At 41.4% G+C, this 23,174-nt stretch overlaps 1 protein-coding gene and 1 long non-coding RNA gene across 5 annotated transcripts in view; both read right to left on the reverse strand.

The window, feature by feature from the left end:
* gabbr1a (gamma-aminobutyric acid (GABA) B receptor, 1a) overlaps nt 1-23,174 on the reverse strand; it is a 163,235-nt gene that overhangs the window by 82,290 nt on the left and 57,771 nt on the right. For all 4 annotated transcript variants that reach the window (XR_014876846.1, XM_085177252.1, XM_085177250.1 and 1 more), the window contains one exon: nt 7,750-7,884. Coding sequence is in view for 3 of the 4 variants with exons in the window: in XM_085177252.1 (XP_085033378.1) it covers nt 7,750-7,884 (135 nt within the window). In the remaining variant the exon portion in view is untranslated. The remainder of the gene's footprint in view (nt 1-7,749; nt 7,885-23,174) is intronic.
* On the reverse strand, nt 14,799-21,936 carry LOC146509112 (uncharacterized). Its single transcript, XR_014876847.1, has 2 exons — nt 19,913-21,936; nt 14,799-19,186 (listed from the first exon to the last, which is right to left on the reverse strand). It is a non-coding gene; the product is annotated as an uncharacterized LOC146509112 (long non-coding RNA).

The following is a 23,174-nucleotide window of genomic DNA, read 5'->3' on the forward strand; positions in this document are numbered from 1 at the left end:
ATTTTATCAGCTCAGAGCCCTCTCCATGCTACGCACAACCAAAGTTCACCACAGAGACAAAGCAACATGGGACAGCATTGTCTTTTTAGCCTGTTCGTTTGGCATCTGGCTCTCGTTCTCTACAGACAAACTGCTGTAACAGAGCCTCTTTTGTTTGCTTCGGCGGTCCGCGCTGTTAATTTTGCTAATAAAACAACTGGAACAGGATTTTTTCCAGGATTGAAAAAGGAAGCCAACACAAAAAATGGCAAAAATGCAGTTGGTCACATGACCACTTGAGGCTGGTCCCAAAAGCAAACCAGTCTCCACAGACTCACACATTTTAAAGCCAGATTTTAGCATTTTGGCTAATACCATGTTTATAGTTTCGTAGCAAGAACCTGCACGGATGCAACACAAACACACACATATCTGCTAATTAGTGCCCAGTAACATAAAATATTTGAATGACGAGCGAAACACGCCTTTCTTGTACAGGCTGCACCATAAAGCAAGTCTCAACATTAGTCGGATAATTCCATTAAAATGCTTCAAAAGGCACCAACAGCACAAAAACAGTCAAAAGGTCCAGTTCAGTGCTTTCAATTAGTGGAGGTGAGGCAGAGCAGAGAGCTATCAGCTGCAGCTGCTTGTGTTGGCCCACCTGTCAAAGCTGCTATTCCCCTGCCTTCAAGTTTTAATACAATGGGTGAGCTATAAAATAAATTCAGTCTCTGTGCAGTTGTCACAAAGTTTAGGTCTAAGAATTCAAACTTTTCTGTACCAGGCTCTAAAAATGCGACACATTTGGCCATTTTAACATGAGAGTTTGGGAACTGACTCGTTTATGGAGCCAGCCTCAAGTGCTCATTTACAGTAAGTAACTCTACATTGACTTAATCTTTTAGCCCGAGATGTTCCTGCTTGGTGTGAGCTGATTACTTAGAATAGAATAGAATAGAATTCAACTTTATTGTCATTGCACATGCACAGGTACAGGGCAACGAAATGCAGTTTGCATCCATCCAGAAGTGCTTTACCCATTATTAATCTCTGTCTCTCTTCCACAGCATGTCTTTATCCTGTCTTCCTTCTCTCACCCCAACCAATCACAGCAGATGGCCCCGCCCCTCCCTGAGCCTGGTTCTGCCGGAGGTTTCTTCCTGTTAAAAGGGAGTTTTTCCTTCCCACTGTCGCCAAAGTGCTTGCTCATAGGGGTTCATATGATTGTTGGGCTTTTCTCTGTATCTATGAAGCGCCTTGAGGCGACATTTGTTGTGATTTGGCGCTATATAAATAAAATTGAATTGAATTGAATAATTTAGCCAATATTACAAACTGGACTGATCATGCAACACAGAGCACCTGTACAAAAAAGCCCAAAGCCGACTGTAGTTCCTCAGGAGGCTGAGGTCTTTTAACATCTGCAGGAAGCTCCTGAGGATGTTTTACCAGTCGGTGGTTGCTGGAGTACTTTTCTATGCTGTGGTGTGCTGGGGGAGCAGCACAGCAAAGAAGGACTCATCCAGGCTGGAAAAACTGATCAGGAAGGCTGGCTCTGTGGTCGGCATGAAGCTGGACACTCTGGTGTCAGAGAAAAGGACACTAAAGAAACTGCTGGACATTATGGACAATGCTGGGCATCCTCTGCACACGGCCATAAACAACCAGAAGAGTCTGTTCAGTGACAGGTTGCTTCTCCCAAAGACAAGAACCAACAGACTTAAAAACTCCTTTGTCCCACACGCCATCAGACTGTTTAACTCCTCTCTGGAGGGGAGAGGGAGGGGAAACAGGAGGACAAAGGAGGGGGGAACAACTAAGCTGTAGTGCCTCTTCACTTCACTGTGCAATTACCTTTTGTGCAATACTTTTTGTTAATAATCAGCGGTGCAATAGACTCCATACTTGAAATGTGCAATTCACTTGTATTTTTATTTTTATGCCTATTTATTCTATTTATCCCCTTTGTATATTTTATCTATATATGTCTCTGTATTTATATATGTGTGTGTGTGTATATATATATAATATTCTGTAACTTCTGTCGGTGCTGTGCTTTTTTGGAAACCAAATTTCCCAGAGGAACCCACCCGAGGGATTAATTAAGTTTTATCTTACCTTATCTTATGATATAGATATATTAAAAGATATATTAGCAATAATATAGATATGTAAGTATATTACAGAAGTCCTGGTATGATCCAATGCAATCCTTTAGAACAGTCCTATGGAGGGTGAGTCTAAATATAATCATTCATAGCTCCAAAAAAGAAATGCTGAAACTTTGAAACTGGGCTTCACAGCGCTAAATTTAGTGTTGGCTTACAGAATAACACGACTGATTTGGCTGTTTAAGAATTTTCTAGATTTTACCATTCTAGCTGAACGTGTGGGATCGTTATTTTGCTGTAGTTATGTGATCAGGGAAATGTAAGGTATAGGTGTGAAGGCCAAAACATCCAACAGCATATTTGACAGATGAAGCTCTTCGATGCTGAGCAGCTCCTTTACATCTTCACACCTTGCTGTTGCTAAAACCTTTTTCCAAACTTCTGCAGGCTGGCAGTGGACACAGCTACTGTTTACAGCAGTTGCTTTAGTTAACCATCTACAAACCTCTTTCAAATATAAGCCGATTCATTATTTGCCAGAGATGCTGACACAGTGCAAAGCAAGTTGGCATGTTAATAAATATTTTTGGCATATATCGATACATTTTGAAAAAAGGTACACCATTAAAAGTACGCCAAATCAGCTCTTCAGAGTTCCTTTTTGCAAAGTGCTAAAGAAATCCTTTAAATCAACGTTCACTCTAGCAGGAAAGAGATTCAGGAAACTTAAATGACCAGTTCAGAAATGTTTCGTGCATAAACATGTTATTGCAGAGAACAGAGGTAAAGGCTCACAGGACGTATCGCCACAGAGTCCCAAACAGCAGATAAACAAGCCTCAGATTTAGCAGCTTGTTATCAGAGAGACGACTCTCAGAGGACACTCGATTGGTTTAAAGAAACATTAAGGGAACGCGTTGAAAACACATCAGATATTAAAAAGAAAATCAAAATCATGGATATCTATACTGGACTGGGTAATGCGTGAGGAGCGAAACGTTGCCATCTGTTTCTGAAGCATAAAAATGAAAATGATCAACCTACCCAGAACTAGGGCTGCCACAAACGATTATTTTGATAGTCGACTAGTCACTGATTATTTTTGCAATTAGTCGACTAATCAGATCATCATCCATTGGACGTAAAACGTACATCTTATTGCACCAGCAGCATCTGCTCTTATATAACTATCATTAGCTTACAGCTTTAAGTGTTTAAGGTATGTGCTAACTAAAAATAAAGACAAGATGATAGTTTATTAAATGTTAATGACATTTGCAGATTGTTTCAGTGAAGTTTAATAAACTCCTTGCTATCTAAAATATAACAGGACACCGGAGTAAATTCTCGAGCATCTCACACTTCTGATAATCAGCTGTCTGCTTGACGTTTATTCAGCTGTGTAAAAACTTTAATCTCAGCCAAACCGATTCACTCAGGAACAAATAAAATACTAAAAAAAGCCAAACTATAACATTTTTAACTTATCTAAGTGACTTATATATCATGTTTAACCTGAGTAGCGAAAGACGGGCGGTGGGTTTGAAAACGTTTTACCGGGAGTCCGGTGTTCTCACGGCTCTAGTTAGCTTAGCCCCCGGCTAGCTATCGAGCTAGTGGCTAACAGACGTCTCCAAAAACGTCGGAGCGCTTTTGAAAATATGTGGTGTCTTGATAAACTGAGCAGATATTTGAGGTTTACACAGCTACATTCTCGCCTGAAAATATGTTAAACGTTTATTTTGTGACCCAGAAAGAATAATAAGAGTAATATTAAAACTAACTAGCTGCCGCCATTGTTGGAAACTGAGCTGGGCTGCGCTATGAATTCTGGAACCAGTGTTGCCAACTCCTCAGTAAGGAAAATCGCTATTGGTTGTCCTAAAAGTCGCTAGAAGTCGCTAAATGACGTCATCACCTAATTTGCATAATTGGTCATGCTAATGTAATTGTAACCTACGCTGCTGGAGAGAGAAATAACATCGTGGACGAGACATAAAGTGAGCAAAAAACGTCCTAAATGCAGTTAGAATTTATTTAGAACTACAAATTAAATTTCTTTTAGCAATTATTGTTTTTTGTAATGTCTTTCACGTCTTTTTTTAGCGACTTTTTATAGAAAAAAAGTCGCTAGGGGGTATGAAAACTCGCTAAATATAGCGACAAAGTCGCTAAGTTGGCAACACTGTCTGGAACACAGCTTCTTCTTCTTCGGGGTTTAACGGCAGCTGGCATCCTTGTACATGCAGTGCTGCCATCTTCTGTTTCAGTCCGTTATTACACTCTTAAATCCTGCTACTTATTCCTGCGTCTTTTGGGATCTTACAAAGCTTCAAACGAAGCGTCGACTATTAAATTAGTCATCGACGATTTTGATTTTTTTGATAGTCGACGTAATCGTGACTAGTCGACTAATCGTGGCAGCCCTACACAGGACCCAATGCACATTCTACATCTTACATGGATATGCCACCCTCGGCTCCCACTGACCCACCACCAAACAGGTCATGCTGAACACTGTCACAGGCAGCATAGCGTTCTCCACAGCTTCTCCAGATCCTTTCACGTCTGTCGCATGTGCTCAGGCTGAACTTGCTCTAATCTGTGAAAAAGATTAGAGCAAGTTCTAATCTTGCTCTAATCTGTGAAAAACACCAATGATGGATTTCAATCAATGGTGAAGACAGAGGACGTCCAGCCCTCAGGCCACCCTCATGATGTCTCTTTCTGTTTGGTCAGAGACATTCACACCAGTGTGTTCTGCTGGAGGTCGATTTATAGCTCTGGCAGTGCTCATTCTGTTCCTCCTTACATAAAGGTGAGGTCTTACTGATGGGTTAAGCACCTTCTATAGCCCTGTAAAGCTCTCCTCGAGTAACTGCCTTTCTCTTTAAATCTCCTTCATGCTTTTCTAACTGCGCTGGGAGACACAACAAACCTTGTGGCGATGACACAGTAAGCAGTTTTCTGACAAACTTGAACAGTTCACTGGATTTTAAGTGACTCAATTTCACTCTCAGACACAATTGTGTTTGTTTATGTAATTACTGTAAAAAAACCCCTATTGTTTATATTCACACTCAAATTTCATCCTGGAGGAGGTGGACTACCCATGCAGCTTCTGTAGGGTCCAGGTATCACAGTAACACTGACTCTGTTCTGGCGGTTGTCTTATTGTTGCCCCTCTAGTGCACCTGTTGTTAATTTCATTAAAACCAAAGCAGCTGAAAGCGATTAACAATGCCCTCTGCTGCTTAACTGACCAGATCGATATCTCACAGTTTAACTGACTTGATGTTATACTGTGTTTCTTTGATGTTTTTGATTCAGTTTTCTTTGTACAGCCCTGAGGCACGTCATACTGTAAGGTGAAAACCCTGAAACCTTTGTGAGCAGCGTATGTAGAACACTACAGAGCCCCGCAGGGGACATGGGAGAAAAAAAAATTAAGACTGACTTTTGCGAGATCTCGCAAAAGTTGAATTCCAACAATGGCGGCAGCTACTTAGTTGTAATATTACTCTTTCTGGGTCACAAAATACACTTTATTTTGAGGCGTGAATGTAGTTGTGTAAACGTCAGATACCTGCTTGGTTTACAAGACATCACATATTTGCAAAAGTGCTCCGACATTTTCGGAGATCTGACATCCACTAGCTCGAAGCTAACGGGAGGTCGAGACCTACTACAGCCGGGAGGAACACCGCTTTCCCGGCACATCGTGCCTCGACCTCCCGGTCGGCTTCGAGCTGGCGGCCTCCGAAGAATGCGGCTAAAACTTTTGCGAGATCTCGCAAAAGTTCGTCTTAATTTTTTTTTCTCCCATGTCTCCTGCGGGGCTCTGTAGAACACAGCCTCAGACTTACAGACAACAATCACCAACTGAGGAAAATTTTCAATCTCAGTCAAGTTTGAAAGTTATAACATTGTGTACTTGTGGCTACAACACAAAACTAAAACATGACTCAAAAAAGTCTTATAATCTGGGATATCGCATTAGAACATGCTTTATGACGCTGGTGTTCTCACTCCTTACAGATTGCTCCAAATGGCCTTAGTTTAACTACTTATACTATTTTCACCCACTTTGCTGACACTGAAAAAACACGGTGAAGCACTTTAATCACTCTAAAACTTTTTACTATTATTCAAAACAGTTTTGTGTTTCTCCCGCTACTAATTATAGCGTAGGCGCCTGCTGCGTAAAACTAGGGAATAGCTTGGCTGAAATCCAACCAAACTACCCACACTTACTGCCACTGGAAAGGGAAAATGATTGGCTACATTCATAAACGACTGCAGTTTTAAAAGTCCAATAACAACTCAGTTTCATGACTGTAAAACACATAACAAGCTTCCAAAATGGAAGCACTAGTTGGATGACACCAGCACTCCTGAGGGGAAAATAGTGGAGAAAAATTCCCTTTTGTAGGCAGCAAACTAACAAAAACACAGAACAATATCCAGGAAATAAAGAAAAGGTTTTGTTTTATGGACAGAAGTCGGCAGACAGTTAGAGACAGATGTCAGGCCTCAGCCACTCAGGTTTAGAGCCCGCTCTGCAACCACCGCGCAACACTCTTTAAAGTCAAATAAGAAGAGTGGCAACCAAACACTGTCTATATTTTAACCTTGACAGTTATAGTTGTTAGTGGTTGCCTATTGTTGCTAGGTGAAATTAGATGCAAAAAACAAAAGAGTGCTACATTGAAAACCTGCCTAGGTTGCTAGCAGGTTGCTAAGGTCGCCCATCATTGGTAGAACAAGCTGATTTGTCTACAAGCTCTCCCGAACTAATTGCTGAGCAGTTGCGAAACATGATAAAGTTTCATGCAAGTTGGAAACCGAGACCTCTGCAATAAACACTTGCAAACAAAAATGCAACTTTACTTTAAAGGTGAACGGTTTCAGTTTCAGGTTTGCATCCACTTCAAAGTTTCACTGCTGCTCAGTGAATGCTTGGCAAGTTTTTGCAGACAAGTCAGCATCTTCCTTGCAAACTGTGGGCAACCGTGGCAACCTGCCAGTGACCCCAGCACAGCAGCATATACCTGGTGACTGTCTACAACCAACCAGCCACTCAGTGCCTTATTATCGTGGGGGCGACCGTGGCTCAGGGGGTTGGGAAGCGCATCTGTAACTGGAAGGTCGCTGGTTCGATCCCCGGGCTCTCTGTCCTGGTCGTTGTGTCCTTGGGCAAGACACTTTACCCTACCGCCTACTGGTGTTGGCCATATGGCGCGATATGGCAGCCTTGCTTCTTCTGTCAGTCTGCCCCAGGGCACCTGTGGCTACAACCGTAGCTGCCTCCACCAGTGTGTGAATGTGAGAGTGAATGAATAATGGTATTGAAAAGCGCTATATAAATCCAATCCATTATTATTATTATCCTGGTGCTAGGCCTGTGTGACCGCTTGTTAACAAGATTTTAACAATATATCAAATATTATATATTTTAATAATATTCAGACTCTTATGGAGTAAAGGGATGTAAATAATAATGGACACATATTTGGACGTTATGTGCACATCACAAAAGTAAATATGGGTAAATTCTACTTTGGCTGTTATTATGTGAAGAGATTTTCAGGTTAAGCCTCATGTTTGTCTGAAACATCTGGAGTAAAACAGGAACAGCGTGAAGGAAGACACTCACCACTATGAGGTTCCACATGCGAGCTGCTTCAGCCACTAACGTGGAGACGCCACTGCAGCCGGGCATCAGGACGATCTTGATAGGCTCGGTGTACAGAAGGTCATACAGCAACTTTGTAGCTTCTCCCGGGTCGCACTGGAAGGACAAAGACGACAGAGTGAGCTTTAAATGGATCGACACAGAAATTAATTAAGTCGAGACAGAAGGTGATGCAGAAAAAAACCGAGGCGATAAGACTGAAGGAGACAGATGGAAAAAAAGAGCGAGAGGAAAAAAAAGAAACAAATAAGCAGTGGAGACTGGGAGATGGAGGCGTCTCTAAATAGAGTAAGAGAACAGAAGAGAGCCGATAAAGTAAAGGGAAATGACATCGAGGCAGTGGAGTCACAAAAAGGCCAATGCAAATGTGCGCTGAAAAGACAAGTAGGAGAAAGAAAAGGACAAGTCAGGGAAATGGAAAGAGCAGCACAAGAAAGGGTCACGACGAAGTAGAAGAAAATGGCACCAAAGTAGCACAGAGCAGTAAACAAGCAGATGCAAATTTGAAGGGAAAAGATGAGCTGCAGTAAGAAAGAAAAATGCATTATCTGCAGAGTTTCACAGCATCCATACAGCCCGCATCGCCGTGTCTCATCAACACGCGACACGCCGCTGACAGATCAGGACATTAAAAAAACAAGAAAAACAGGCAGGAACAAAGAAAAGCGAGCACGACGATCACAACGGCAGCCATCACGAGCCATTACAAACCTCCAATAAAGTCATTTACAGAGTGTCTAGGTGGCGAAAGTGTGGCTGAATGATCCATCACCACTCTGTCAGCCACATTACAGACGTCTGCACCACACTGCTCATCAGAGTCACAGTTAAACGGGCCTGACACATCTAATGATTCGGCATGGAAGAAGAGATATGGCTTTCAACTACAAACACACACATGCATGGCTAAAAAAAATACACTCCAGATGAGTGTCACAAGCAATCGAATTGCAGATGGTGATGGCAACAACCAATAAAGATCCTAATTGGGGTGTTTGTCTCGATGGCTGAATTGTCTCGTTGAGGCAGCCCTGTGATTTTTCTGAAGTGGTAATCACCAGTCGAGACTCAGGAACGTGAAATGGCCGGGCTTCTTGTTGATTGATGTGTTTTCCATTAACTTTAGATTGGGTGGAATTACAGTGGTTACGTTTACATGCAATTAAATAATTCAATCAGAGCCCCATTAAGCAGCTCTGACAGCCAGACTTCTGATATAAATGTTGCTATATGATTTCCTGGATTGATCCTAATCAAAGGGGGGACCACACAAAGACATTTAAAAATGGCATCATGACGGTCACTGCCCACAGCCGAGATCACTTCCTCTGTCACGACTCCTCGACTAGGAGCTCCGCACGTTTCTGCTTGTGTCCTGTAGGATTGATCAAAGGCACTATATAAACATAGTCACCATGGAATCACCATTAGATCTATCAACTCCCATTTCGATGCCTTGGTTTTAGCTTTATGATACCATTATTTTATATCTGTGAAGGTTCTCAGTCATCCAGGTCATCGTAGTAGAACCTTTTCCTTCCAAGCTCCTTAGACTAACATTATCTTACTTTCTGGAGCCAGAAGTCACCATATTTGAAGGCAGAGTGCTCAAACTTTTGGTTACTATAGAGAGTCCAAAAGGCTCCATGGGACAGACAGAACATAATACAAGAGTTTTGCTCACCAAACTGAAGAATTTATTTCTTGGATGAGTTGTTAGTACAAATAACTGTAAATAAGGTCATAATATTCGTCAGTTACTTGGATTAAAAACGTTCTGACAACATGAAAGAAATTTAGAGGTCCAGTTTAGTGACTCGAATTAGCTGAGATAAAACCAAGAAGGCAACCACCTGTCAATCAGAGCAACTACACCCCTACAAAAACTCCACTAGCCTGGTTTAAATCATACCTGTCTGATCGCACCCAGTTCATTCAACTCAAATCCTTGACTTCTCAGCCCTTTAATCTGACCACTGGTGTGCCCCAGGGATCTGTCCTGGGCCCCCTTCTTTTCATTATCTACCTTCTTCCGCTTGGACACATTTTCCGTAAATACAATATCCATTTTCATTGTTATGCCGATGACACCCAGCTTTATCTGTCCACTAAACCTGATTCTGTTCTTCCCCCATCCTCCCTCACCCTCTGCTTAGCTGAACTAAATTCATGGTTCTTTTCTAATTTTCTCAAACTCAATAGTAATAAATCCGAGCTCCTCTTGGTCGGCACTAAATCAACATTATCCAGAACCAACAGTTTCTCTATTGCTATCGATAACTCACCGGTCTTCGTTTCTTCCTCTGTGAAAAGTTTGGGTGTCATCCTCGACAGTACTCCATCTTTAAATTCACACATTAATAATGTTACTCGGTCTGCATATTTTCAATTGCACAACATTAATCGTCTCCGTCCTTTTCTCACCCCACATGCCGCTGCCATTCTTGTCCACAGCCTTGTTACTTCCCGGATTGATTATTGTAATTCACTTCTTTTTGGTCTTACTCAAAAATCCACCAACAAGCTCCAACGCGTCCAGAACTCTGCTGCCCGTATCATCTCCAGGACCCCTTCTGTCCACCACATCACTCCTGTCCTGCAGCAGCTTCATTGGCTCCCGGTCAAATATCGCATCAATTTCAAAATACTCTTGTACACATTTAAGACTATTCATCATCTCTCTCCTCCATATCTCTCTGACCTGGTTAAGATCACCGCCCCATCTCGTTGTCTCAGATCTTCTTCTTCCCTTTCACTCTCTGTCCCGTCCCCCCGTCTTGCCACCATGGGGAGCCGGGCTTTCAGCTGCTCCACGACTCTGGAATTCCCTACTTCCTGATTTAAGAAACATCTCTTCCTTCTCACTCTTTAAGTCCAAACTCAAAACCCACTTGTACAAAATAGCTTATCCCACATAACCTTTCCACTCTCCTATTTTATTTGTTTATGTCTTATGCTTTTATGATTCTGTAAACTTCTTGCTTTTATGTTGCTTCTATTCTACTGTGTACAGCGACCTTGAGTGTTTTGAAAGGCGCTTTCAAATAAAATGTATTATTATTATTATTATTAAAAACATAATGGGCATGTTAGAAAATAATACAATTAAAATAGCTATAAATACTGAAAATTGGCTACTTTTTTTCTGTTGCAAAGTCCGACACTTAACCATGACGAGTCTACGAGGAGACTGATTTTTGGCGCACATAGGTGTGCCATGAGAAATGATCAAGTGTGCCATGGAGATAATCACGTTTCACCTGATTGGTACGCTAAGCAACCAGCGTGAATAACGGGCAGAGCAATTACATTCTCTTCCACTAGAGGGCAGTACAACTACCTCCTCTAATTAAATGGGTTGCCAACTGCCAGTAAAACAGAAGAAGACGACGAAGAAATTACATGGTCATGCTGCAAGTGAGACAACGCAGCGTGTAATAGTAATAGATAAATATTTGAAAAGTAGTTAATCTGACCTGGCCCAGAGTGAGCAGTGGTCGGACGAAAGACAAAAAAGGTATATAACTGGGACAAAACTAAACCAGTGCGCGGGGAGAAATTATGCTTTTTGTGACATTTGTGTTTGGTGGTGTGCCGTGTGATTTTTCTAAAGTGAAATGTGTGCCGTGGCTCCAAAAGGTTGGGAAACACTGCAGTATTTCATGGTTCCTGTGCTTTATTGTGCCATGAAATAATTTAAACCGTCACTGCAGCTTATCAACACACCTTAACATCTGATTGGTCACCCAGATAACAGACTCATGGTTGGGGGTGGTGTGGACTTGTGGCAGCCAGGTGTCCAAGAATGCATTTCAAACTACATCACAAGCAGCAGTGGCGAGAGCAAAGCACCAAACTGCAAGTAAAACGTTGAAATCCTACTGTTTCTGTATCAATAAATACACTTTTAGGAGTTTTTAGGCGAGAACATAGCGGTATAAATCTCAACTATCTCATTGATTTGCTGAGATAGAGCATATTTGCAAAAGTGCTCCAACATTTTGTGACATGTCAGGTCCCATTAGGCTAACAGCCAGCTCATCTCAGCGATCAGCTGATCGGGCAATCGGAGCTCATGATGCGTGCTGAGAATAGCCTGCTCCCAGAACACTGTTTTCAAAAGCCCTCACCTCTCACTCGGGGGTAAACACGGGATATAAATCACAGAGGTGATATCTAACCGGTGATGGTTTGTTCATTTTCAGATTAAAGGTAAGCTTCATAACTGGATCGATTTAGTGAACCATGATGCACCACTGGAGTGTTGTGTTCCATTTTCAACAGAATCATTTGCTCGTCTTCATTTCATGATGTTCAGATGTGTTAAACTTGTTTATGACACCTTATTTTCCAATAAAACTAACATTAAAAATATTTTAATACAGAGAGGAAACTGGGAGCATTTTCACCAAGAGCAGAAACATCTGGACTTGCATATTGATGATCCTCCTAATGTCAGGCCTGTTCCAGAGATTATCAAATTATTCATTTTTAATATTTATCCAACTGTATCCTAAACACCAGCTGCCTATTATAAGTTATAGAAGTCTACCTGAATTATTAGCTCTGTGTGTTTCTGTCTTTGATGAGCAGTGAGCTTTGTATAGATGCATAGCGACTGCTGAACCGTCGCTTGAATAATCAGTAATATTGAATTTAATCTGCCGGTGTACACTTCTTTACCTCATCCAAATGAGTCCAGCGTTTATGACCTTTTAAAATAATTTCACATTAATGGCCCTTTTATAGCTGAGCATCTTGCCAGAGGGCTTTTAAAACGTGTGTGTGTCTGTAAAGAACACAGGTAATTAGGTCTCTTATTTGCTACTTTCATCGTAAACATTAATCATAAAAAGCAGTAAAGTAAACAATGAAACTGAGCTCATGTCATTGAGTACGCTGCATCCTCCTTTCCTCAGAAGTCTGGACTCCTGAGTGTACTGGTCCAATAGGAACTAACAAGTGTGCAATACAAACTCTGAGAAATACCCACTGCCAGACTCGAGCCTGGAACAAATCAATGTTTTTGATTAGGTCAGTGTTTGATTAGGCCCCGCCCCTTGACTCTGATGGGTGGTGTTGACAGAAGCACAGAATAATTAATAGAGGTGGGAATCACCATACATCCCTCGATACGATATTATCACAATACTTAACGCACGATACGATATTATTGCAATTTTTTAGAATATTTTGCGATATTCAGATTCTGTACATAAAGGTAAACTTTATCAATATTCATTTTATCTAATATCAAAGTCTCACACTCAGTCTTTCTCTCATTTCAGTTTGATTGTTGACAAACTGAACGGTTTGTATTACAGTCTAGTCCAACTTAACTGAATCAACCATCTGGTACAATTATAGCTATTCTGAACTATGCAGTTTATGAAAACTATGCAGCCCCTTCAGCAACTGAAGAATTTGAAAGTAAATTAAAACAAAATATAATTTTACATTAAATAAAGTTTTAAACTTAATTAAAATAAAACATGTCTTAAATTAAAATAAGTAAACTGTCATGTTTATTGCTGCCATAAAACAAGTGAAACACATTTGGACAGTGAAGGAATGTCAGGATTCTTGCTCAGAAAAAGGATCAACATGCTCTGAAGTCAGAGCACAAAAACCTTTTTTGTAACAAAATATCGATTTCTGCTGTTCCTGTATCGATACATTATTAGCAAACAAAATATCACCATGCTACACAGTATCGATTTTTTCCCCCACCCCTAGTAATTAATAATAGTGTTTTTAAATCAAATTGATATTTTTAATTATTGACAAACAAACTGATGTGTTTATTTATTTACTTTTAGCCCTCCATGAAAAACACAATCCAAAACATGGACGGGCTGGGAGTAGAAAGCAGTGCAAACTCCCACTGTGGATCCTGTGTGAGTGGATTTGTAAGACCTCTGAATTAAGCTGGATTTTGCCATTTATCTTTGCAGAAATTCTGTTACTTGTCATGACAATATTGACCAAAGCCAAATCATTTCAGTGATTAAAGTTTTCAGGCGAATGACTGAGTGAAATTGTCATTGAAATGAACTGAAATTGCTCCCTCAGTCCATCATTAGTTGCTGGGTTAACACAATTAATATTGACGTGGTAAACAGCTTCACAACATTTGTGTTATTTAGGGTAAGTGCTTGCTCAACGGGAATCGTTGGGTTTCTCACGGCCATGTGAGGCACTGACCTCACTTTGAGTGCATAACTAAAACTGAACTGAATAGAAACAGCCAAGCTTGTGCACTGCAACGCAGACAGGCTGCAGGTTTTCTTTCCCATCAATCACCACACCTGCTCATTTCACAGATCACTTCAGCTCACTGGGTGAAATCAGCTGGATACAAACCACATGGTTCTCAGCTCCTCATAAAAATAACTGTTGCCTCATCTTCATATGAAGAAGATGCAGATTGACGCCTTCAGCTTGTTAAACAGCGTCTTTCCCGAAGGTTGTTTGTGTTCTCTGTCACTGTGGCTGTGGGCTGGCTGCATGCTGAGGAGAAGCTTGTTCGTTTTCTTGTGTTACAGTGTTTTAACTTCATTCTGAGCAGTAATTCACCGCCCACGCTAATTATCTTTGACTTATTTCATCAATCTGTCCTTACCACAGCACATTACACGTTTAATAACGGCTTGTTTCCATCAATTTCGCAAATAAGTTGCTGCCTAATATATGAAGACATTAGAATTTCATTTAAAAGTGCAGTTTCTGACCTCGTGGATGTTCTTTAAGAATTCACACTGAGACAACTTGCTTAGTCAGGGTTTTGCAAACTCTCTCTATATACTGTATATATGTAGTTACACTAACAGGCTTGCATGCAGAGCTTTACTTTAAAATACTTCTAATGATTGCAGCTGAATGTGTGTAAAGAAAATGAACAAACATCAGCACACATTAGTCAAAAACTACTTCTCAGATAAAAGTCTAATTATTACAGATAACCAGTAAATTTACAATAAAATAGGCTTTTATTTTCTGCGAAACGGCGCCATCATTAAACCTGACACTGGTGTTTATCAAAAAACAAATTCAGTTTTACTCAGCAGCAGTTAGATATTCCTCGCACTTTCCACCTTCATCTTAATATGATGCGGCTAACAGGCCGCACTGGTATAAAATGAAGGGCTCTAGTCTGGAACACAATTGCAAAATGGCATCAGACATATAGTTGAAGCTTTCAATCATTCACTGTTTCTGTGCGTGCAGGAAATTAAATCTTTGCTTGAACAGAAGCAAAATTGAAACACTGGGCAGCGAGACGAGAAAAGACTCGAGCTGTTTCAATTCATGACAAACCAGCGCAAAAACCCAGTCGCTGGGGAACAAAAACAGATTTCCTTTAGGTTAGAGCCGAAGAAAAGAATCTGTATATTTTAAACATAACATGGCTTTGCATGAGTAAAGGTCATGGACCATCAGAACCAGTATGACATCAAAGAATGATAAAGACAGGCCTCTCAGATCAGATGCTCCCATTCTTACACAGTGCATGAGAAGCTTCAGTGTGGCTACAGGAAGTAGACAGCATATAGCTTCACTGTGGCTACAGGAAGTAGACAGCATATAGCTTCACTGAGGCTACAGGAAGTAGACTGCATATAGCTTCACTGAGGCTACAGGAAGTAGACTGCATATAGCTTCACTGAGGCTACAGGAAGTAGACTGCATATAGCTTCACTGAGGCTACAGGAAGTAGACTGCATATAGCTTCACTGTGGCTACAGGAAGTAGACAGCATATAGCTTCACTGAGGCTACAGGAAGTAGACAGCATATAGCTTCACTGAGGCTACAGGAAGTAGACTGCATATAGCTTCACTGAGGCTACAGGAAGTAGACTGCATATAGCTTCACTGTGGCTACAGGAAGTAGACTGCATATAGCTTCACTGAGGCTACAGGAAGTAGACTGCATATAGCTTCACTGAGGCTACAGGAAGTAGACTGCATATAGCTTCACTGAGGCTACGGGAAGTAGACTGCATATAGCTTCACTGAGGCTACGGGAAGTAGACTGCATATAGCTTCACTGTGGCTACGGGAAGTAGACTGCATATAGCTTCACTGAGGCTACAGGAAGTAGACTGCATATAGCTTCACTGAGGCTACGGGAAGTAGACTGCATATAGCTTCACTGAGGCTACGGGAAGTAGACTGCATATAGCTTCACTGAGGCTACGGGAAGTAGACTGCATATAGCTTCACTGAAGCTACGGGAAGTAGACTGCATATAGCTTCACTGTGGCTACGGGAAGTAGACTGCATATAGCTTCACTGTGGCTACGGGAAGTAGACTGCATATAGCTTCACTGTGGCTACGGGAAGTAGACTGCATATAGCTTCACTGAGGCTACAGGAAGTAGACTGCATATAGCTTCACTGTGGCTACAGGAAGTAGACTGCATATAGCTTCACTGAGGCTACGGGAAGTAGACTGCATATAGCTTCACTGAGGCTACGGGAAGTAGACTGCATATAGCTTCACTGAGGCTACAGGAAGTAGACTGCATATAGCTTCACTGTGGCTACGGGAAGTAGACTTCATATAGCTTCACTGTGGCTACAGGAAGTAAACTGCATATAGCTTCACTGAGGCTACAGGAAGTAGACTGCATATAGCTTCACTGAGGCTACAGGAAGTAGACAGCATATAGCTTCACTGAGGCTACAGGAAGTAGACTGCATATAGCTTCACTGTGGCTACGGGAAGTAGACTGCATATAGCTTCACTGTGGCTACGGGAAGTAGACTGCATATAGCTTCACTGAGGCTACAGGAAGTAGACAGCATATAGCTTCACTGAGGCTACAGGAAGTAGACTGCATATAGCTTCACTGAGGCTACAGGAAGTAGACAGCATATAGCTTCACTGAGGCTACAGGAAGTAGACTGCATATAGCTTCACTGAGGCTACTAGTATTCTGAGGAATACTTTTATTAACTTTATAAAATAAATTGGACAAAAAAATCAAAGACTTAAACCCGCCCCCCCCCCCCCCCCCAAAAAAACCCAACAGACCCAAGACACATAAAAATAAACATTTACAAAAACACATTAATGACCTAATGACAAGTCTTTGCTGCACTTTACTGAGTTTTACTCACACGCCAGTTTCTTCTTCCTCTGCTCTCAGTCTCGCTGCGTGTGCACCTCTTTGCATAGAGCAAGTGAAATAATATTAATATACTGATGAGACATAAAAACTTCCGGAGTTACACTGTGGGAGTGAGAGCGAGTGAGCGAGGGAAAGCTTTGCTTTCCCGTCATGTCAGCTCACTTAAGCACAGTTTGTGGTTGAGTAAAAAAAAAATACAGAACAACGTGTAAGTGAACTACATGGATCAGCCTGGTGTCACTGACAGCAGATCCAAATAGTGCATCTGTAAGTTTGGCATGCTGTCAGGTTTTGGAGCTTAGAAATGTTCAGAAAGCACACTAGGCTAGCTAGCCAGGATATAATGATTTGGTTACACTTGAGGAAAAACAGGAACGCAACCTCCTCACAACTAGAAAACAAGAAACAAAAAGAAAAACAAAATTGTAACTGACTAGTTATTGCATTGAAATTTTTTCTCATCTGGCAACAGCTAAATCAAGCCACGTTTCACAGTGACTGCAATCACAGATCTGCAAAACTTTGGAAATACCTGCTGTCTATTTATATCATTTAGAAATGCAGACAGATTGCCAACGCGTTGCAATCAATCGGAGTCAGTCTGCACTGATGAGTAGTGATGAATGCACATTTCTTTGCGATACTCAACTGGTTGCCAGCAGTTTGTATTCTGGTAATAGAAAATGTGTTTTGCTAAGCAGCTGTGTCATTTCATAGCTAAACCGTTGTCCTACAGCAACAACTTGTAGTTATAAGTAGTTAATGTGAACTTCTGTTTAATGTGATGCCAACACATCACAACCTATTTGCTGATTTATCATTTAATCTCCGTATTATTACAAACAGGCTGCTCGTAATTGCCAGCTCGACCGCAGTCTCCATCACATCCTGATCAGCCTGGTAGCAGACTGACTCCATCGAATGCTGTTTTATCGCCGTTTTGATGCACCGCAGTCGCTCTGAAGACAGCAGCTGACCACGAGTGCTTACAGACCTGGTCCCCCTTTTCAGAGTAACTATTTCACAGGCAACCAAATTGCAAGTACGCAGTTGCAGTAATTGTGATCGCGCCGCAGTCTCCAGCCACTGTTTCTTTTAGTGTGACTGTGGCATTCATGACAGTGGTAATAACAATGGGAAACCTGCAATTATTTTCCGTATATATACAATTAAGCATGTTTGAGTTGAAATAAAAAAACAGTAATACTGATGTTGTGAAAGACAATTAAAAATAATAGAAAACAAATTAAAAAAACATTTTAAAATCCCTTGAGCAACACATACTAAACAGAAGCCCTTTAAATCTATGACTTCGTTACAGAGTGTTTGTAAGATCCCTGAACAGGCTGCTCGAGTTAATTTTGCTATTAAACCCCTTAATCATTATAATAAAAGCAGATGGAGGCACACACACAAAAACCAGCTCCGACTGAAGTTTTCTAAGAAGGTGATTCAGTTATTTTGCTTTGAGCAGTTACTTATTCCATGTTCTTTTCACTTTGAATAACATAGCAGGAAACGGTTAGCAGGCAGTAAAAGGTGTGTAATGAAAGGGTGTATTTTTGAACACAGTTGTGAAATAGCACCAGACTACATAGCTGTACTTTTCAATCACGCCATTTTTCTATGAAAGTAAGAAATGAAACCTCTGACAGCATAATGGGAACACTGTGCAGAGATGAAAATGATATGGAAAAGTTCAAACATCAATTCATGGTAAACCAGTGCCAAACCCATCATACAGAAGCCTTTTCTTTTAAAACCACACACTGTATATAAAAGATGGCTGAAGCCACCAATTGAGCATGTTGACCAATCTTGGAGATGTTTTTAATCACGAGTGAGGGGAGATAGATAGATCTACGAGAGAAACTGCTGTTATAGCGTTGCAGATTCATTAGGTGGTCACTTATAAATCGAACATTAACACCTGAACCATCAAAATTCAATTCATGCAGTTGCTGCATGAGGCAACTCCACTGGTTTTCTGATTTTAATACAACAAAATCAATTTGTTAGTGGACTTGCAGTTCCTCCAAAGGCCACTTGGTGTCAAACTTTACAAGAGAAATATAGAAAAACATTGGACACTATAGCTAATTTCTCCCTTAATTAGATTAACATGGGGGGGATTTCTTTGTTGTTTAAATGTTTACTTACGGCATGACGGCTTTGACGACAGGTGCGTGGTGACGCAGGTAGCTGTAGCTTTTTTTCTCTCTCTTTTTTGCATGTTATTCAGCCTTAACTGTCAGATACTTCTCTTTGGCTACGTTCACACTGCAGGTCTTGATGCTCAATTCCGATTTTTTGATCAAATCCGATTTTTTTGTCTGCTCGTTCACACTACAAATAAAATGCGACAGCAAACGCGCTCTAGTGTGAACGCTCAAAGCGGCCCGCATGCGCAAAAGAAGACGTCACACACAACACGCTCTGTTTAGACCCAGAGCAAACAGTATTGTTTGACTGATGGACCTTAATATAAAGACTTCGGACTTCACGTTTCCCAATTTTTGCTTAAAGTTATTTTGTTATTTACATAATAATGTAAATAACCTAATAATGATCCTTATTGCTGTTTTAGAGGAGCGGTGCTTCAAAGGATAGTTGCAGATTTCTGTCAGAATCTGCAGATTATACAGTACAAATAAAATGTTCACGTTTCTCCAACGTTGTCTTCCCAACAGTTTCACCGGATGGCCAGGAAGCGTTCGCGATGTCTTCTCCGGCGCTGATAATTGGCGTCTGTCTTGTGTCGGTGATGTAAAAGACGGATTTAATGCGACTTGACCGTTCAAACAGCAGCTTTCTAAAACATCGGATATGTATCGGATTCAGTACCACATACGAAAGTGACCCAGATCGGATTTGAAAATATCGGATTTGTGCCGTTCACACTGTCACACCATGATCGGATATGGGTCATATAGGGTTAAAAAAAAAAAAAACGGATTTGATGCGCTTTCGCCTGCAGTGTGAACGTAGCCTTTGTGTCATGTACCAGTAGTGTTTCTATACATGCTAACCAGGTTTGCTACCATTTCCTGATAACTAAGCTTTCCACAGTGGCAACATATATCTTCTATACACAGTCTCTGTTCATTTTGTGCTGTTTCCACATGTAACATTAACAGGCTTTAAAGGTAAGTGGCAGAAGTTAGATGTACTTGCAAGGAACAAATCTGTTCCAGTTGTTGAACGTTTCAGTCATTCACCTTACAAACAAAGCCTTTGGTAACATAATCAGCAAGCACTCCTTGTAAAAAAACAGAGGCAAACAGGGGTGTTGGCAGGTTTGCAATAAAGGCTGAGGAATCTCTGCTATTCTTGGAGGTCTGTCTGCTACAGCCCCCTGGGGTCGTCACCATCTCTGCTTTCATTTCTGCAGCAATGAAGGCCCCCAATGCCATTCATGGTCACATTCACATTCTCTGTCACACACCCAGATTAATGCTACTGTGTGTGTACATAAAACTACACACACACTCACATACCCCACAAAAGATAGGCACTTCAGCTGCTGTCCTTGGTGCTGAAATTCCTGCAGCCAATATCGGTGTCATGTTAACATGCCCGTGTAGTCTCTCCAATCAGTCATACCCAGCTGGCGAGAAGCTTTGAAAGAAACTGACGTTTCCCTGAGCTCGGAAGAATGAGAAAATACACTCGGTCGTCATAATATGCCGTCTAATTACACTCCAGATTGAATAATATAAAAAGTGTGAATAGGGGTACGATCAGGCTTGGGGGACCGGCTGAATATTGAATCTCAAAGCATGCGGAGCTACATCTCCTTAGTTCCTCATAATTGCGTCTGGCACCGCACTTCAGGCTCGTGTGCCAACGGACACGCACGAGGACCACTGAAGGATACGAGTTATGCCACGGCGGATGGAAAATTGTGTCACGGCTGCCAATTAAAATCAAAAACGGAAGTGAGGGAAGCACCTTGTTTCACCGCCATTTCTCTGCATCTCCACCGTCTCACTCATCGCTGTTAATAATTGATCAAAGTTTGCAGTCTCGGCTTTGATATATCCATGGCAACAGCCTGTGTGGAGAGCACGCGATCCTGTGTGTGCGTGCGTGCGCGCATCTCAGAAGGCTGTAAATAGTCTGATGCTGTCGCCAGAATAGCCAGAGAAACAAGCCGTTCTGCTACCACGGGGTATATTCATCCATTTAAAAGACAGACTGGGATTAAGTGTTGAGCTTCATAAATATTTTATGATGTCGAACAAGCTGAGGACATCGCTCCGTACTCCCAGCCCGAATCGTCACCTGTTTGCTAAGTCAAATGTCAGAGGTGGAACGACTCTGCTTTTTCTGATGTTCTGCCACATGCGGGTGTACTGTTACACCGCTCGATGCTCACATTAAAGACGGACAAAGTTTTAAATAATGAGGTCAGTGAATGTGCAAGTAATCCCTGTGAGCCAAAAGCTCAGCCAGAGCCGATCTACAAGAACCATTTCACTTCCTATTAATCCCATTGTCCAGACTCTGGCTGCAGAATAGCCCTCAATAAACAGGAGTGCATAGAGCCAAACAGCTAAAATAATCATTTACACCTGCTCCTGGACAAAAATGTCCACATTTGAATTTAGTTTCTGCAGATCTACCATCGCTAAAGCGTCTGAACTGAAGTGAATCCACACTGTTGCAGATTTACCAGTAAAATGTTGTCGTTCTGCTCATAAACACTCGTTAGTCTGTAAAGGTTTTACGACAGGACGTCCTCTCTCAGTGCCGTGTGATTCTAAACAACAACCACACATAAGAAGCACCGCAACAGACGTTTCCATGTGTGTATAAGGAGCAGCTGGTTGTGCTGGCGGCTGAAGGTGACTGCTGCCAGAAGTCCTTTGCTTCATGCCTGAATCAAAATGGTGGATGCTGTTAAGTGGACCTGTGCTGTGACATCCTTAGTATCCAGGAAAAGCATTTAACTGCAAAGCAAATATATAAATATGGAATTATATATATATATATATATATATATATATATATATATATATATATATATATATATATGTTGTTGCACTATTATAAATCGTAAAATTTACATTTTTGTTCCACATCTCCGTACAGCCCGACTCGTGCTGGACTACCTTACAATCGCCCGCGATGAGGCCAGGAGTGCAGACAGTGGGAGTTCTTGAGCATATTAGTCTCCCAGCTCACACTGCGATGTTGAATAACTGTAGGCTGGTGGTCTTTTGTCGACGTCTAGTTGTGGTTGAAAAAACTTTCTTATGAGCTAAACATACACATTGAATATGGCCTGGAGGTCTTTGTTAGACTTTGCTGCAAGAAAGAAAAGTATATTCCACAAAGGTCATTTCTCATTCTACTCAGCTAACTGGACTCCCATCACAGGGTGCATAACTCGGGCACAAGGAGCAGAGCTACAGCGTTGGTGATGTGCTACGTTTAGCACAATATAAATGAGAAAGAATGTGAATTCCTTCAAATTTCAGCTTATATTGTAAAAACAGGCCAATACCAACAGTATACTACATTTTCTATGTGCAGAAGCTGTCAGATGAATGTCTGTTTTGCCACTAAGTAACCAAATTTTAATTTCATTCTTTCATTGTCATAATCTGATAAACACTAAACCTGTAGTTTAGCTCGAAACTGCATCAACACCGTCTGTCTTACAGTCCAGATCAGGTGACCATGACATCGGGGTTTGAGCCATGTTTGCTGGGCTGCATCTCAACCATGGACGTAGCGTCCAGCTCCGAAAGAAGTCAGTGAAGCTCTTTTCCTCTGTTTACCTATTATTCTGGTTTTACAGGTCTGTGGGGAAACGGCTCTCGTCGTCGTAAATTTCAGTCGCACGCTGGGACAAGTTGCTAACCTATTAAACTGCAGTGTCTCTCAGATTCTTTCTCTCGGTCTGATCCGCGGCTCATTCGTCGCGTCCAAACTCTGACAGCAACCTCAAAACACTCAGATCGAGGCTTCACAAAGAACTTTGCTAACCAATAACTGAGAACCAGGAGGCTATGTCCATGTTTCCTATACGGTCTGCTACTCAGAGTTGCATTGTCTTTGCTACTCTTTGTTTGTTATGATGTCAAAGAAAGCAGATATCCAAAATATGACAACGTCAGACAGCTTCACCCACCTTTTGTTTTGCAGGAACAGCCAATCAGAAGGAAAAGGGGAGGTGGCTGTAAGGAAAGAGGGGCTGCACTAAGGTGAAGGAGGATCACATCGTTAATATTGTTTGTTTCTTA

Source organism: Neolamprologus multifasciatus, chromosome 11 (assembly GCF_963576455.1).
Source record: "Neolamprologus multifasciatus chromosome 11, fNeoMul1.2, whole genome shotgun sequence".
Taxonomy (NCBI): Eukaryota; Metazoa; Chordata; class Actinopteri; order Cichliformes; family Cichlidae; genus Neolamprologus; species Neolamprologus multifasciatus.